This window comes from Podarcis tiliguerta (genome assembly GCF_965153285.1).
Source record: "Podarcis tiliguerta genome assembly, chromosome: 5".
NCBI classification, from domain to species: Eukaryota; Metazoa; Chordata; class Lepidosauria; order Squamata; family Lacertidae; genus Podarcis; species Podarcis tiliguerta.
Window position 1 is genome coordinate 83645677 of NC_139538.1, and position 14058 is coordinate 83659734.

General features: G+C 42.8%; 1 protein-coding gene across 8 annotated transcripts in view; it reads right to left on the reverse strand.

Annotated features, from left to right (window-relative positions):
• ZSWIM8 (zinc finger SWIM-type containing 8) overlaps positions 1 to 14058 on the reverse strand; it is a 58215-nt gene that overhangs the window by 18856 nt on the left and 25301 nt on the right. For 4 of the 8 annotated variants that reach the window (XM_083440280.1, XM_083440279.1, XM_083440278.1 and 1 more), the window contains exons 8-18: positions 10168 to 10369; positions 9680 to 9855; positions 7635 to 8643; positions 6525 to 6656; positions 4974 to 5153; positions 4542 to 4725; positions 3466 to 3564; positions 3073 to 3197; positions 1642 to 1876; positions 1108 to 1260; positions 56 to 151 (exon numbers count right to left, since the gene is read on the reverse strand). In XM_083440280.1, the coding sequence (XP_083296406.1) occupies positions 56 to 151; positions 1108 to 1260; positions 1642 to 1876; positions 3073 to 3197; positions 3466 to 3564; positions 4542 to 4725; positions 4974 to 5153; positions 6525 to 6656; positions 7635 to 8643; positions 9680 to 9855; positions 10168 to 10369 (2591 nt within the window). The remainder of the gene's footprint in view (positions 1 to 55; positions 152 to 1107; positions 1261 to 1641; positions 1877 to 3072; positions 3198 to 3465; positions 3565 to 4541; positions 4726 to 4973; positions 5154 to 6524; positions 6657 to 7634; positions 8644 to 9679; positions 9856 to 10167; positions 10370 to 14058) is intronic. The other 4 variants (XM_083440283.1, XM_083440284.1, XM_083440282.1 and 1 more) reach the window with 1 other exon arrangement.

Consider the following 14058-nt stretch of genomic DNA (forward strand, 5'->3'; position numbering starts at 1 on the left):
TATCCTTTCTGCATAGTAAAGAGTAGTAATGTGGTTGCCTCTAACTTTCAGTTACCTATTTTTGTTTTGATGGGGTGACCAGAACTGTACACAGTATTCTGTATGTAGCCATGCCACATATTTATACTGGCATTATGCTTGCTGTCCTTCGCTGTTGGGGAGGGGAGAAAAAAAGAGAGAGAGAGAAGCTAAATGTTTTCTGTTTCTATAGCGTAAGTCAAGATAAAAAGAAATGTTGTCCTCTCGGTAGGAAAAATATGATTGACAGATCTGGAAGATGTGGTTAGTGCATGCCAATAGCATCTTGAAAAAAATTAACTTCTTAGGTTAAATATTTAAAAATTTTGTTTTAAAAGAATTTAACAATGGGAGAATCCACTATTTTCCACCCAATTAAAAAGAAATAAAGAAAATAGCTTAATTAATTATGAGTCCTGTCCACCACTTTATACACACACCACTAATTACTTTGCAAATGTAACTGTCTTAATCCAAGCCTGCACAACTTGCAACCCAGCAAGCCAAATGCGGCCTTACATAGTGACCCACCGGGGGCTCATTAAAACTCACTTGGGAGTACAATAAGCACTTGACATACTACGATACAAGTATGGAAGTCGGGTCACAATTTATACAGGCACAGATTCTTCTATATGAATTCAGAGTGGAGGAACTGAACTAGAGAGCTAAAAGAATAACGATAAACCTGAAACAGAATCTAAGCATTTATTAGTTTGATTACCTCCTTTAAACAATCTGAACTGCTTTAGGTAAGCCTAGTAACCATTAAAAGCTGGTTAGAAACCCCAGTCCATGAAGCTATGGGGTAACTAATGAGAGGGCTAGGCCAACTTCACTTTGGCAGCAGAGAATTCCTCACTGAGTGTGCTGATCCACCAGGGAAGATTTGTGCTTCAGTAAGAAATACTGGAGGTGACAGTAGATTAGGGTATTAACAGACAAGCAGACAGACAAGTTCACCATATTAATTCAATTCAAAATGTGCAACAAAGAGCAAACAATTTAACATGCATGAAAGTGATTCCAGAAATGTAAAACATGCAGAATGAGACAGCAGAAAGTTATGTGCCCCCTGCTCAAAGTTACCTGTGTGCTTCTTTTTTTGTCTGACTGGGGAACCCCAGCACCTCCCATTGTAGCCACCTCTATTTCCAAGGGCTAGTCGGCTAGGAACTTTCCCTTCTTGCTTTAAGACACTGGGTTCCATAGGTGGGTCACAAGGAGATCTCTGAGGGTTATCTGGGAAAACACAAGAAGTGGCAATTTAAAACAGCAGCAACAAGAAGAGGAGGATTTCATAGGCAGGTGCAACTTTGGCAGACAGGAGACAGTAGTGGATAATCACAGGCTTCAGTACTGTTCCCCTCTCTTTCCCACATGGAAAAGAAATCATGAATGCACACTGCAATTAGAATCGGATTCCGTGAAGGCAAGGAAGGTGTCATTCATTTTTTATTCTGCATCACACTTGCATAATAGCAGAAGAACTTGACAACCTATGAGACTAGAACAAATATACAGGCAAATGGAAAAAAAATCTGACAGCACCCCATTTCTTTCATTTTTCCTTCCACTGGTAATTAGAATACAGCTGTGATCCTGTGGAACAGTAAGTCATACCTTGAGAGCTCTTTTCCAAAAAGGGTTCTGAAGTGTTGCTCTGGACAGCAGTGGTTACCCCTGCTTGTTGCGTAACAGGTGTTCCTGGGAGGTGCTGAATGGGCGCAGCTGATTGGGTAGCATGTTTGGAAGGAGACTTCTGATTGGCTACTGTGGGCTTGCTGGACGAGTAGAATGAACTTAGAGTCTGAGGCTTGTGTGTTTGGCTCTCCCTGTCCAACAGCTTATCCAAGATCTTTAAACAGAGAGTGGAACAACATGAAAGTTAGCATCTAAACAAAGGAAATGTCAGGAGAGTGGGAATGGGGAATTAAACATGAACAGGGGAGTTCTCCGAAGACTGCAGAGGGGGGAATTAAGTTTATTACAATCAAGAGAAGCAGAAAGAAGCAAGAAGAAAGGTCCTTTTGGCAAGAAGAAGATGGAAGCGGTTTGCCATACCACTGAATAGCCCAACCTCTTTTGTTTATTAATTTTACAAACATATTCATACCCACTACCAGGAATAAACATCTAAAATCCTTTTAGGAAATCAGTTTGATCCACTATCTTCAGGTGCCATTGAGAAACAACTACAATTGACATAGGACTCAACATAGATATGGCCTCCTGGGAGAAATTGTGGAAAATAACAATATATTTCTCGGCATGCTATACTCTTAAAAGAGAACCTACAAAAGATGATATATAGATGGTACCTCACCCCTAGTGAACTTGTAAAAATGTATTAAAAGGGAACCAATTTATGTTGGAAATGTGAAGAGATTGAAAGGACATTTATACACATGTGGTGGGGTTGCAAGAAAGCCAAAAAGTATTGGAAGATGATATACTCAGAATTAAAAAAGATGTTAAGGGTCTCATTTCCCAAGAAACCAGAGATGTTCTTACTGAATATAGTAGAGGCGGAAATACCCAAGAAAGTACTTAGTCCTTTCCTCTACGCAATAACAGTGGCCAAAATAATTTATGCCCAAAGGTGGAAGGACAAAAATAGTCCCCCAAAAATAGACTGGCAGAATAAGCTAATAGAATACGTGGAGATAGCAATGCTGACTGCCAAGGTAAGAAAACAAGGTGAGTCGAATATAAAAGAACAGTGGGAATACTTTGGCGAATATTTAAAGAAATATAACAATCAGATAAGCTTCCAAGTGGGGTTAGATATATAAGCAGCAGTTAAAATAAGTAGAAGAAGGGTGGTAATAAAGGAGATGCAGCTTAAAAAGGACTAAATAAGACCCTACGGAAGTCGAAGAGCAAGATAAACAATGGCAATTGTATAACTGATGTATTAAGATATGTAAAATGCATAAATAAAATTAAAAAGAGAGAGAAACTACTACAATGCATGATGAAAACAAAAAAAATGCACCATGCTCAGATACCATTAAACAGCCTAAGGTCTGAGTATCTCCAAATAGGACGTACTTTTTTTAGCTTAGATTGGTCGTCCTTGTAAGTGATCATCAGGGCTAGAGCGAGATCTCCCTTCTCCCTTCGGGTACCTTCACACAACAGAGGGTGCTCTGCTTCACTCACTGTCGTCTTCATGCCTGGAAGGCAGAGTACAGAATTCAAACATTTATCCTGCTTGTTTTATATAATCTCTCCATTTACTTAAGTTAAGTAATAAACCATCAATTATGCTTCCCCATAGCAACATCTGTTCCCTGTGAGGCATCAGGCTTCTCCTTATTACCATTACATATTAAGCAAAGAAGAAAAATTAAGTTCTAGATGACTTGGCAGGATGACCAAAGTTACATCTCTTCATCAGTGAGAGATAGGGCCTGGCATAAGAAAGAGAAGCTAAGCACTCACCAAGAGCAGCGACAGCTGCCTCAAAACCTAGCTCCTCATCTCCAGGCATTTCATTATTCCAATTACGGCTTGGAGGTCTAGATCCTGTAGGAGAAACCACTGGGAAAAAGAAAGATGGCAAATCAATAGCCAGCTCTATCATGCAAGGATTGCCTAGGCTGGTAAAAATTTCACAGACTTATGAAGATAATAGTCTAAAGCATTGCTTTCTAATGTAAACTAACCTCTATCAAGACCAAGATCTTGGGATTTTGCTCAATTCTATTCTATAAAATAAATCTGTTTATTAAATTAACACAACCAAGTATTCTTAAAAGGCCACAAAAGCATCAGACACCTAATCTGCTGGCATCCATTTGTCTTGGGAGACAATGAAGGAGTTCACCTACACCTAATCACAGGTTTGATATCTGTGAAGACTAGAAAGGAAAAGGTGGGTGGGGGGAGTTACAAAGTAGAATGAATTAATTTGGCAAGGCTGCTAGTATAGTAAAGCTGGAAACAGGACTTCAGTCACCACAAGGAAGTGTTTATGTCCTTAAAATTCCATCCTGAAAACTACGGAATTTATTCTTGTATCCGGTGGTTTACCTGGGCAAAACCTGCGGCAGAAGTTCAGTATTGACTGACAGTACTGGCCATATGTTTTGAGAATATGGACATAGTCCCTGAACTTGCTATGTAACTGCAGGGTTCAAGGAAGCTTCCGGACATTGGACGGGGCAGGACAGCTATGTGGTCCATGAGATTAATCAAGTAAGAGCTCAGCCCAAATGAAGGTTCCATTTATATGTGTCAGTTGTAAAAGGTCCAGCCCATACAACTGAGTTAAGTGCCTCCAGAGCTCTCTCATGCATGAGAGTTTGGTCAGTACTGGAGATCCACATTCATGATGCGCAGGATGATCTAACACATACAAGGGCTAAGTGGCTTCTATAAAGGCATGGGACTATGGAGTTTGTTCTGTAGAAGTCTGTCCTCAAGATTTAGGAAGAGAAGCAAGTCATCATACACCCTTTCCCAAAGATTTGGCATGTACAGATTCCTCTTCTTTAGACAAATCTGAAGGGCTTTACCTGGCGTGCATAAGACATCAAATATGAAGCTGGCCAGCATAAGAGGCAAGACAGGGCGGTAATCACACAGGGTTCCTTCCCTCAGCTCTTCAGCTCTTCCCCGAATAGTGTTCATCTCATTAGAGCCAAGTGGAATTTTCTTCAACAAGGCCACAATTTCAGACTCCTGATATGCCAGCTTTACCTATGTGTGACACAAAAGCCAGGAATAAAACAAATCCACAGGGCCTCTCTACAGAGACATTGGATAAAAAAAGTAACATAGAAGTGCTTTAAATGATGCACAAAGAACATCACTGAGCCTCCATTTTCCCAGATCAAGCAACAGTGGCTAACAGTTAAAGGCTGCCACTTACCCACGGGCTACCAGGAAACTCCCTGACCTTGGTTTTCTGTAACGTCACATCAAAGTCTATCTAAGCACACACTTACCTCCAAAGCCTTGGTAGACGCTGGCGGCCTCTGCAGCTCCAGAGCAAACATGCCAATCTGGAAGGCTAGATTGTGGTATTCCTGCCGTTCACTCAGCACGGTCAGCAGGAAAGCAGCTTTGGATAAGGTGTTTGTTGCCATCCATGTCTGCTTGCTGGTGGATACCTTGTTTTTCTTTCCCTGTGGGATAAACAGTTTAAACATAGGGAAACTGACAGACTTAGTTTCACTTTAAGTCCCATCTGAGTTTATGTGGAAAGTTAAGCATCATGATTTAAATGCTAATCCAGAAGCTTCATGGAAGAATCCGGTGTTGATATGGCCCAAAAAAGTTCTGCATTCCAATGCAGTGAAGGGTGCTATCCCTTACATTTTCTAGTGCCACCATTTTAATTTTGTTGTAGCTCACATTGTATCAATCATTATACAGCATAAATGGTCATCTAGTACTGTCTAGTTGCTTTGCAGAAGCCCTACTAATTCCGCCTCAGCTAGACTGTTTGCTTATACAGTGGTACCTTGGTTTACGAACTTAATCCGTTCCAGAAGTCTGTTCTTAAACCAAAGCGTTCTTCAACCAAGGCATGCTTTCCCATAGCAGCGGGGGACTCAATTTACAAATAGAACACATTCAACAGGAAGCAAAACATGTTCTTATTCCAAGGCAAAGTTTACAAACCAAAAAACCTACTTCCAGATTTGCAGCGTTCTTATACCAAGTTGTTCATAAACTAAGCTTTTCTTAAACCAAGGTACTGCTGTACAGATCTTTAATAGCCTTTTCCTGAATAAACTGGGGGGGGGGGGGAGAGTAACAGACCTGTAATTTTCTGAATCACTTAATAAAAAGATCTGAACTACATTGTGCTGTTGAACTTTTCAAACCGCATTAAGAAGGCTGATTTTAATGAAAAGTTGCATATTTTTAATTAGGAGATTAGTAATTTCACGGTTAAGAACCCAACCTGGTGACTTGCTAATTGGTAATTTGTCAGGTGGCCCTAGAAATTTATCTGGTCTCCTCGATTTCACAGGACATCTCCATTAAAAAAGCAGCTGAGGCATGAGTATGCATCCAATAGTTCCCACAATCAAAACTGATGCAGCTGATGAATTCATTCAGCTTTTCTGCAAGAGTTCATCTGCATAGAACAACAATTCCACTGTGTGAAGCATTAAAATTATGACTACTTGGTATATCTTGTGATTAGATACAAATGGGACTGGTTACAGAATTCAGGATCCTGAGAATTCAACACACTCTTTAATTAACACGGTTCTAGTCATTATGAAATCTCTATCAGCAAAGAAAAATTCAGCAAGAGTGCACCTTAGGCAAACTATGTCAGTTTATATGAACTGAGTTACTTTTACAGATTTATTTTTTTTTAAGAGCTGGGCAAAGAGGTCAAAGAAAATTGCCCTGGACTCCATATTACATACAGTATTTGTCCACAGCAAAGCATAGCTCTGAAAGAGAAACCATTTCTGTCCTGCTATTATAATACACTTTCCCCTTCCATTCAAACAGTCCCCACAGCAGCTCTGTACCTTGGTTGGGGGCTGTTCCACTTTGAGATCAGGAGGGTTGGCCAACAAGTCCTTGGCAAGCTCAACTGTGAGGCGACAGGCTTCATTGCTGTAACCATGTGCATAGAGAGCCTCTGCACAAGCAAACAGGATCTGTAAATGAAGGGTTGCAAACAGAACAGATCCAGTCCTTGCTTTTCCAGATCATCAATACAGAGTTTAGATTTATTGGTAAAAACTCAACAAACTGCCTCGGGGATGACTTTTAGGGCCCAAGACTCAGTCTAGGAGTTATTTCTTTATTTTTTTATTTCCAGCACTGAGTTGCATTCTTATTGAGGGTGGCAATAAGGGAGGGAAATCTCCTGCAAATAACCAAGTACCAAAGACCTCAGGTATAGGTACTGCCACGGGAATAGACGATTGTTGTAGCATACAGGCCAAGACAATGAGCCAGAAAGTTTCTGTGTTAAATACCACCTCAGCAACTACCTCATTAGGTGGCTGCAAACATGTCACTACTCTAGCCTCACATTTGCAACTATGACAACAACGTATGCTGCTGATTTAGAAGACCACTGGCCTTCATAGCGCAGCACTGTTCAGTTAATCTGCCTTGCAGCAGTTCTACGGTGTCAGGCAGAAGTATTTCCTAGCCCTGCTACCTATGATACACCTTTAAAGGAAGATGCTAGGGATTTGACCAAGGACCTTCTTTCTGCATACAAAGTGTGTACTCTACAGCTGGACAGGAGGCAGGGGGGTCTTCCCTATAACATTAACCTAACTTACAGAGCTGTTCGCAAGGAGCAACATATGCAAAGTGCATGCAAAAACTCAAAAAATGCTACATAAATGCTACACGTCGTTAAAATGTGAAACATGACTGAAACATATCCTGTTCTTTTCCAAGGCATACCATTACCCTCAATTATTTGGAGGGACAGAAGAAACAATCCATAATCAACACACAAATCGTAAATTGTACAACATTTCCTTTTGGCTTTATAGATCTTATCCCTTGGCTATAAGCAGGAGGTGAGCGTTGGAACTTCCCTGAACTTGTATACATTTGCAGGAGCCTAGACAGACAGATTTTTGTAGGTGGTTTTACACACATGCTCCCCTTACCTCCATGCGGTTTTCCTGCTCCAAGGGCTTTATCCCAGCAAATATGTCTTGTTCTTCTTCTACCCCTCCCTCAGCCTTGTCATCCTCTTCCTTAGCGACCTCCTGGGGATTCAGATAGTACACCTGGTAGTCGTCTTCCTCCTCTTCTCCTCCTCCTCCAGCAGCACCATTCTCCCCCACTTCCTTGGGCTTCAAACTCACCCCACCAGTACTTTCATCAGGGCAAGGAATGTCATCGTCTCCACTACCCACTTCCCCCACTGGGTCCTTTGAGTTCTTCTTGCTGGATGGACTACTCCTGAGGGTGGGCTCAGTTGCCTCTGAGAAATACACCCCACCATCATCCTCAAAGGTATCCCTGTAACTTCTGCTCAGCGGGCTGTCTGTGAAGCTGAACGTGTTGCTAGCCTCGGCGCCAAGGGCCAAACTGCTGTCATCTAAAGCCAACTCGGCCAAGTCCGGTTCCAGAGAGCTGTCCTCGCTGCTCATGCGACGTTTCCCGCTATGTTTGCTGGCCAAGGTCTTTCCCACTGGAAGCTTGCCGCCCTTGTTCACAGCCGTCTTGTATGCAGCTTTATCGCCTTCGGCTGAAAGCCTTCTCAGAACCCGCTGGGGACCTTCAGACACAACTTTCCGCTTCCCAATGAGTTCTTTGGGGCGCACAGCGGGCTCCTGAGAGGCAGGGCGTGACCGATCCCCTAGTTGCAAGCACGTCCCCGAAACATCCAGACCATGAGCTCTCCCCGCCTCACAGATGGTTTCTCCACACTGCGGTCGGCAGTTTCGCTGCTGGATGGCCTTTACCCAACAAAAGGAGTTCTTCTTGTCAGCATTGCTGTACGTGATGCCTGGAATTGGATAGGCCTCCTCCCAGTTGAAGTAGCAAGCTTCCACAGCTGGCTTGAACCCCTGGAACAGTTTCTCGAGGGATTTTTTGTGCTGTCCCCTTTTGACGTTGTCTATTACCTTCAACTGCCACTGCCTCAGCTGTGTGCACAAATCTCTCCGCCTAGCACCACAGGGGAGAAGGAACATGTAAGTGGCACAGAGGAGCTACAAAGCAAGATTTCCAGATTTATTGTTTGCGCCCCATCCAGGATACAGTGGAACCTCTGGTTACGTACAGTCCTCCTTACGAATGCTTCGGGTAAGGAGCTACGCTAACCAGGAAGTAGATGCCCCTAGTTGCGAACTTTGTGCCAGGATGCAAGCGGAAGTCGCGCGCCAGCAGCGGGAGGCCCCATTAGCAAAATTAAGAACAGTTTCGGCTTAAGAACGGACCTCCGGAACGAATTAAGTTCGTAACCGGAGGTACCACTGTACTAAATTCAGATCCTCCTTACAAACTTTCCTTTGTTACTTTTATCACTGAGCTGTGATGAGGAGTTACACAGCCAATTCAGATTTCTTAATACTCTTGACTGAATTTATATTAGACAGCATTAAGCCTCAGATTATCAAGAACATATAAAGCTGTCTTATGCATAGACAGACCATTTGACAACCTTGCTTAACAGTGTTTACTCTGCCTCAAAATAACTCTCCAAAGATTCAGACAGGGGCCTTTCCCACCCCTGCTACGTCAGATATTTTAATAAAAAAATGCTGGCAACGCATGTGCTCTCATTCCCACTGAAGTAACTCTGAGGGTTGTAAACAGTGTCTGCATCCATCCTCTGATAATATGGTAGTCAGAGGTCTCCAAGCAAGCTTTTAACAAGTACCACAAATTGATCCCTCTTTCATGCTTTAGTATAATCTTCTTTTCTTGGTAGCAAAACCCAACAGTATGATAAGCAAACGCCATCCACCATCACTATGTATCAGAAGTATAGAGGGTTATGAAGCAGTGCAAGGCCAAAGAAGCACAGGATACAATGGGGACGTAATATGGGAGTTTTGATGGCAATCTTCCCTCTACCCTCTGCATGTTTTGGATCTGTAACCACTTCAAACCTAAATATTTCAAACGCAGAAGATAGAGATCCATTAATGGGCTGGTTGTCAAGATGGCATATTCATTAAGGTTTGATCCCGCTACTTACCGATGAGGGCTGATGGTCGGATCCAAGACAGCAAGCCTCCAGAGAACCACCATCTCATCGCACATGCTCGCACAAGCATGAGCAGCCACTTCTGACTGGCCGTTGCTACGGCCAGTGTGCCCACTTGCACTGCTATGGGATGCAGATGTCCTTACACTGTACCACCAGCCGGTTATCTGTAGAGAGAGGATGCAGACATGTCAAGACACATAATTCCACGCTTAACAGACATCAAGGGAAGTACACCTTTGCCTTACTAAAAAGTATCTGCCCTAAAAATAATACTGCACTGCTTTTCTGCAGGATGTTCACAGCTGGGTCAAGAAGTCTTGATACCTCAATATCCCCCAAGGCTTACTACATTGTCATCATGCCCTTCCCCTCCCCAACGCACTGTGAATCAAATCGCTTTTGTGGACTGTCCTCAGAATTCTTCACAAGTCAGGGTATAAATGCCTTAAATAATATAAATATATATCTAACAGTACCTGTTCGTAGGTCAGGCACTGGTCTGTTAGAATTTCTAGCAGAGGGGCTGCATTGGTGTCCCGTCTCTTGAACATCTCCCGAACAATAGAAAGTAAGTTCCAGATGCCCTCCGGCTCCCTCCCCCTCAGAGGACGCAAGAGACAGGCCCATTCGGCGGCAGCTGGGGGCTCCGTGGACGAAAGGTACATAGAGTTCACATCACTGTGAAATTTGACAAGATAGAGGTTAGGAGGAAAAGTCAAGGTAACAAACAGAAGCAGAATAGCTGTTGCTGTAACTCTAAAGGTGGAAAAGTTATTTTATAGCCTTCATCATCTCCAGCCTTCAGCCCAATAATGACAGACCTAACACTATTACTCCCATTTTTGCAAATGAATGACAGAGATGTACACTAGAGGCCAGTCATCACATCTACAGCTTATACAAGAACTCATATCTACCAGGTGCAACACTCTGAATTTTGCAGCACCCTTATTACAAGTTACATCATTTCACAGTAAAAAAATTCCAACTAAAAATAAAATATTTGACACAGCTGTGTTGATGCTGATGAGTAAAAGGCAAACCTGAACAAGCTGGACAAGGTTGTGTATTAGGCCCAGTTACTTGAACTATGGCTGTAAATGGCTTTCTTGGGTGAAAAATTTGCCTACATTACACAAAGAATCTTATCCATCAAAGATAACTGAAACATATTAATCTGTCAATCCTGCGCTTTAGTCAATTGACCACAAATGCTATTAGGTCTCATATGTCTCCAGTAAATCCATCAGTATGTCCTAGAACAACAAAATACTCCAACATGGCCACACATTGCTGGAAAGGATCGTTAAGAGATGGGTAAGCTGCAGTGCTGGTAAGACACTATATATATAATTATCTCTTCATTTAAGGACTCCTGATACATTTCCAGAGAGTTTGCTAGAACTCCTTTTGGAACCCATTGGAGTAAACTGAGTCCAATCTTCTATTTGTCAAAAGACTGTGGTTTCAGTTCGCTGCACCAAAACACTGTCTCACTATGGTAAGCACACAGAAGAGGAATTCACAGGTAAGCAAATTCTCAGTTCTTCCTACTATACTTGTCACCATTCAGCAGTCCAGACACGAGGGCTTAATAGAACTGAGACCCAATTGCACAAGGAAGCGATATTTGCTGTTTGAACACAAGGTTGGTGAAAGCAAGGAAGCGGCCTTCAATCAATGGTGGCCACTGCAGATGCAAAAACATTGCTGTCAGAGTGTCTAGAGTCAATGTGTGAAACAAAACCGTATACCTTCTTCCTGTATGAAAGTCAAGGAAGTAACGGCTCCTCTAAGCAAGTGTGCTACAATTCCAACAAGTGGTGATTTCTCCAAGGCCTTTAGAAGTTGGCTTTGTTCTTTGGGGGTCACTCCATCTCTCCCCTAAACCCAGTAATTGACAAAGGAGGTACACCATTTCTTGAAGGATCAACTTCCCCGTATGTACCCACTTGAGTGCCTTGAGCTGTGAAACTGGCACGTTTACAACTAGCACATAATGTTTGTTCTGCTCATGAATTGACCCTTCTGTGTCACAGCACCAACCCTCTGGAACTCCCAGCATATTAGTATTAGGCAGGCGCCTTCGCTATATTGTTCTTGATGCCTGCTAAAATCTTTTAGGTTTAGGCAAGCCCACCCAGACGTTGAATTTTATTCTGTATTATTAATTTAAAATGGTTTTTAACCTACATCTTCATTAAAAAAAATATGTCTACTTGTTTTTAAAGTTTGATTTTATCACTTTTTTATTATGTATATTTTACATTGTTTCATGTAAGCCATTTCGATATTTTCATTACTTAAGCCATATATACATATTATTAAACAAAAACAAGTAATTCTGTGCCAAAAGATTAAGGGCTTGTGCAACGTTTGGGCAACACCCCTTTTTCTCTCAAGATATTTAGGGCAAAAGAGGTTTTTGCTCGCAGTGGGAACTACAAGTGACTTTAAGGACACAGGAAGGGTGAAGCTACCTTCATGTAAAATGAAGCGTCCAAAGTTATCTTTGAACGTAAGGGAATATGAATAGTGAAGTACTGTAATGGCAACAAGGAATATAATATTGAGAAATGAAGAAGGGGGAATGACTCTCAAGGGTTCAGAAATTTGCTTGATGAACCACTGGAGGGCAGGATGCAAGGCCACTCTGAAGAAAATGCTTTACATGTGGAATGGGAGACACCTGTTGACTAAAGATATGAGGGAGCTTAAAGCAGCCATCCAAGTACACAAAGGATGTTAGATTTAACCCCTAAATTAAGCCAACCTTGGAGAAAAACTAGAACAGCAGGGAATGGAGCTGCCAAGAGACCAAGTCCCTTGTCCTGGCAAAATAATGTCCAAGAACCCAAAGAGTGAAATCCCTCCTCGCTGTAAGTAGGGTGTCCAACTCTATATAGCTGAGTAATCCAAGTCTACTTACCCTTTCTCTCTGCCTAGAAATGAAGAGGAGTGGTTTTGAATAACAAAGGCCACCACTGACTGAGCAGGACACACAGGCTACTAGCCTGATAGGAGAGGACATCTCAGTCATTGGGGGGGGGGGGGCGGGGAGCGAAGAGATCTCAGCCCATTCCATCCAGATACTGGCAAGAACTCTCACAAGCAGGGGAAAGACAAAAACCCATCAAGAATCTTTGCTTCAAGAAAAAAAGTTTGATTTCTGTGTTGTGGTGGGAATGCAAGAAGATCCCATAGGAGGGCCGTAAAATGTGAGGTCAAAGACATGAGCATGAAGGCTCTATTCCTCGGGATCCAAGTTCTGCCTGCATATTATCCTTTCCTTTGAGGTGAAGGGCCCAGAATGAGACACAGTCCTCTGCACAAAACAGGAGATGTGATTCACTTCTGTTTGTTCAGGTACAACACGGTTGGCATGTTGTGTCTGTATGATGACATGGGCCCCTTGATGCTTGTGCTGAAAGTAGAGACAAGCCAGGAAGATTGCTGTTTGCTCATTAATGATGAAGCTGGCTTTATGAGCTACATCATTATCACAACATGTGCCCAGACCATCAAGCTGGCATTAGCATCACTTTTCTAGATGTGGATCTGACAGCAAAAGAAGCAGTAGTTCTGTAGCAACCAGGGATGGCTTAAAGACTGGAGACACTGGAATTGTATAACTACCTACAGTCATAACGAATCCTGTGACTGCATGATAAAGCTGCAGTGGTCAGAAACAGGCCAACCTCAAGACACTAGATCCATTCAAGCTACTAGTGTAGCTTGAAAGATGAGCCAGTATGCCCATCACTTTTATATGCCAACAACACTGACATATAAAGCCCTTAGCAGCATGGGCCCAAATATCCAAAGGAGCACCTCCTCACATATAGACCTGTCCATGTGTTAGGATCTGGGGGCAATTCTGCAGCCCTATGAAGCTCAAGGGTAAGAGGTTCATGAGAAGAAGAAGAAGAAGAAGAAGAAGAAGAAGAAGAAGAGGAGGAGGAGGAGGAGGAGGAGGAGTTTGGATTTGATATCCCGCCTTTCACTCCCCTTCAGGAGTCTCAAAGCGGCTAACCTTCTCCTTTCCCTTCCTTCCCCACAACAAACACTCTGTGAGGTGAGTGGGGCTGAGAGACTTCAAAGAAGTGTGACTGGCCCAAGGTCACCCAGCAGCTGCATGTAGAGGAGCGGAGACGCGAACCCGGTTCCCCAGATTACGAGACTACCGCTCTTAACCACTACACCACACTGGCTCTCTGTGACCTTCTCTGTGGTGGTCCACAGGTTGTGCCCCTTCTTATGAGGTGTGCCTGCCCCACAGGCTGTGGTGGCGGAGGATGAGTTCAGAGTATCACTTGTTCCACGGTGTTGCTGCTGGTTTTGCTTGCCAATATTGTCTATTTGATGGT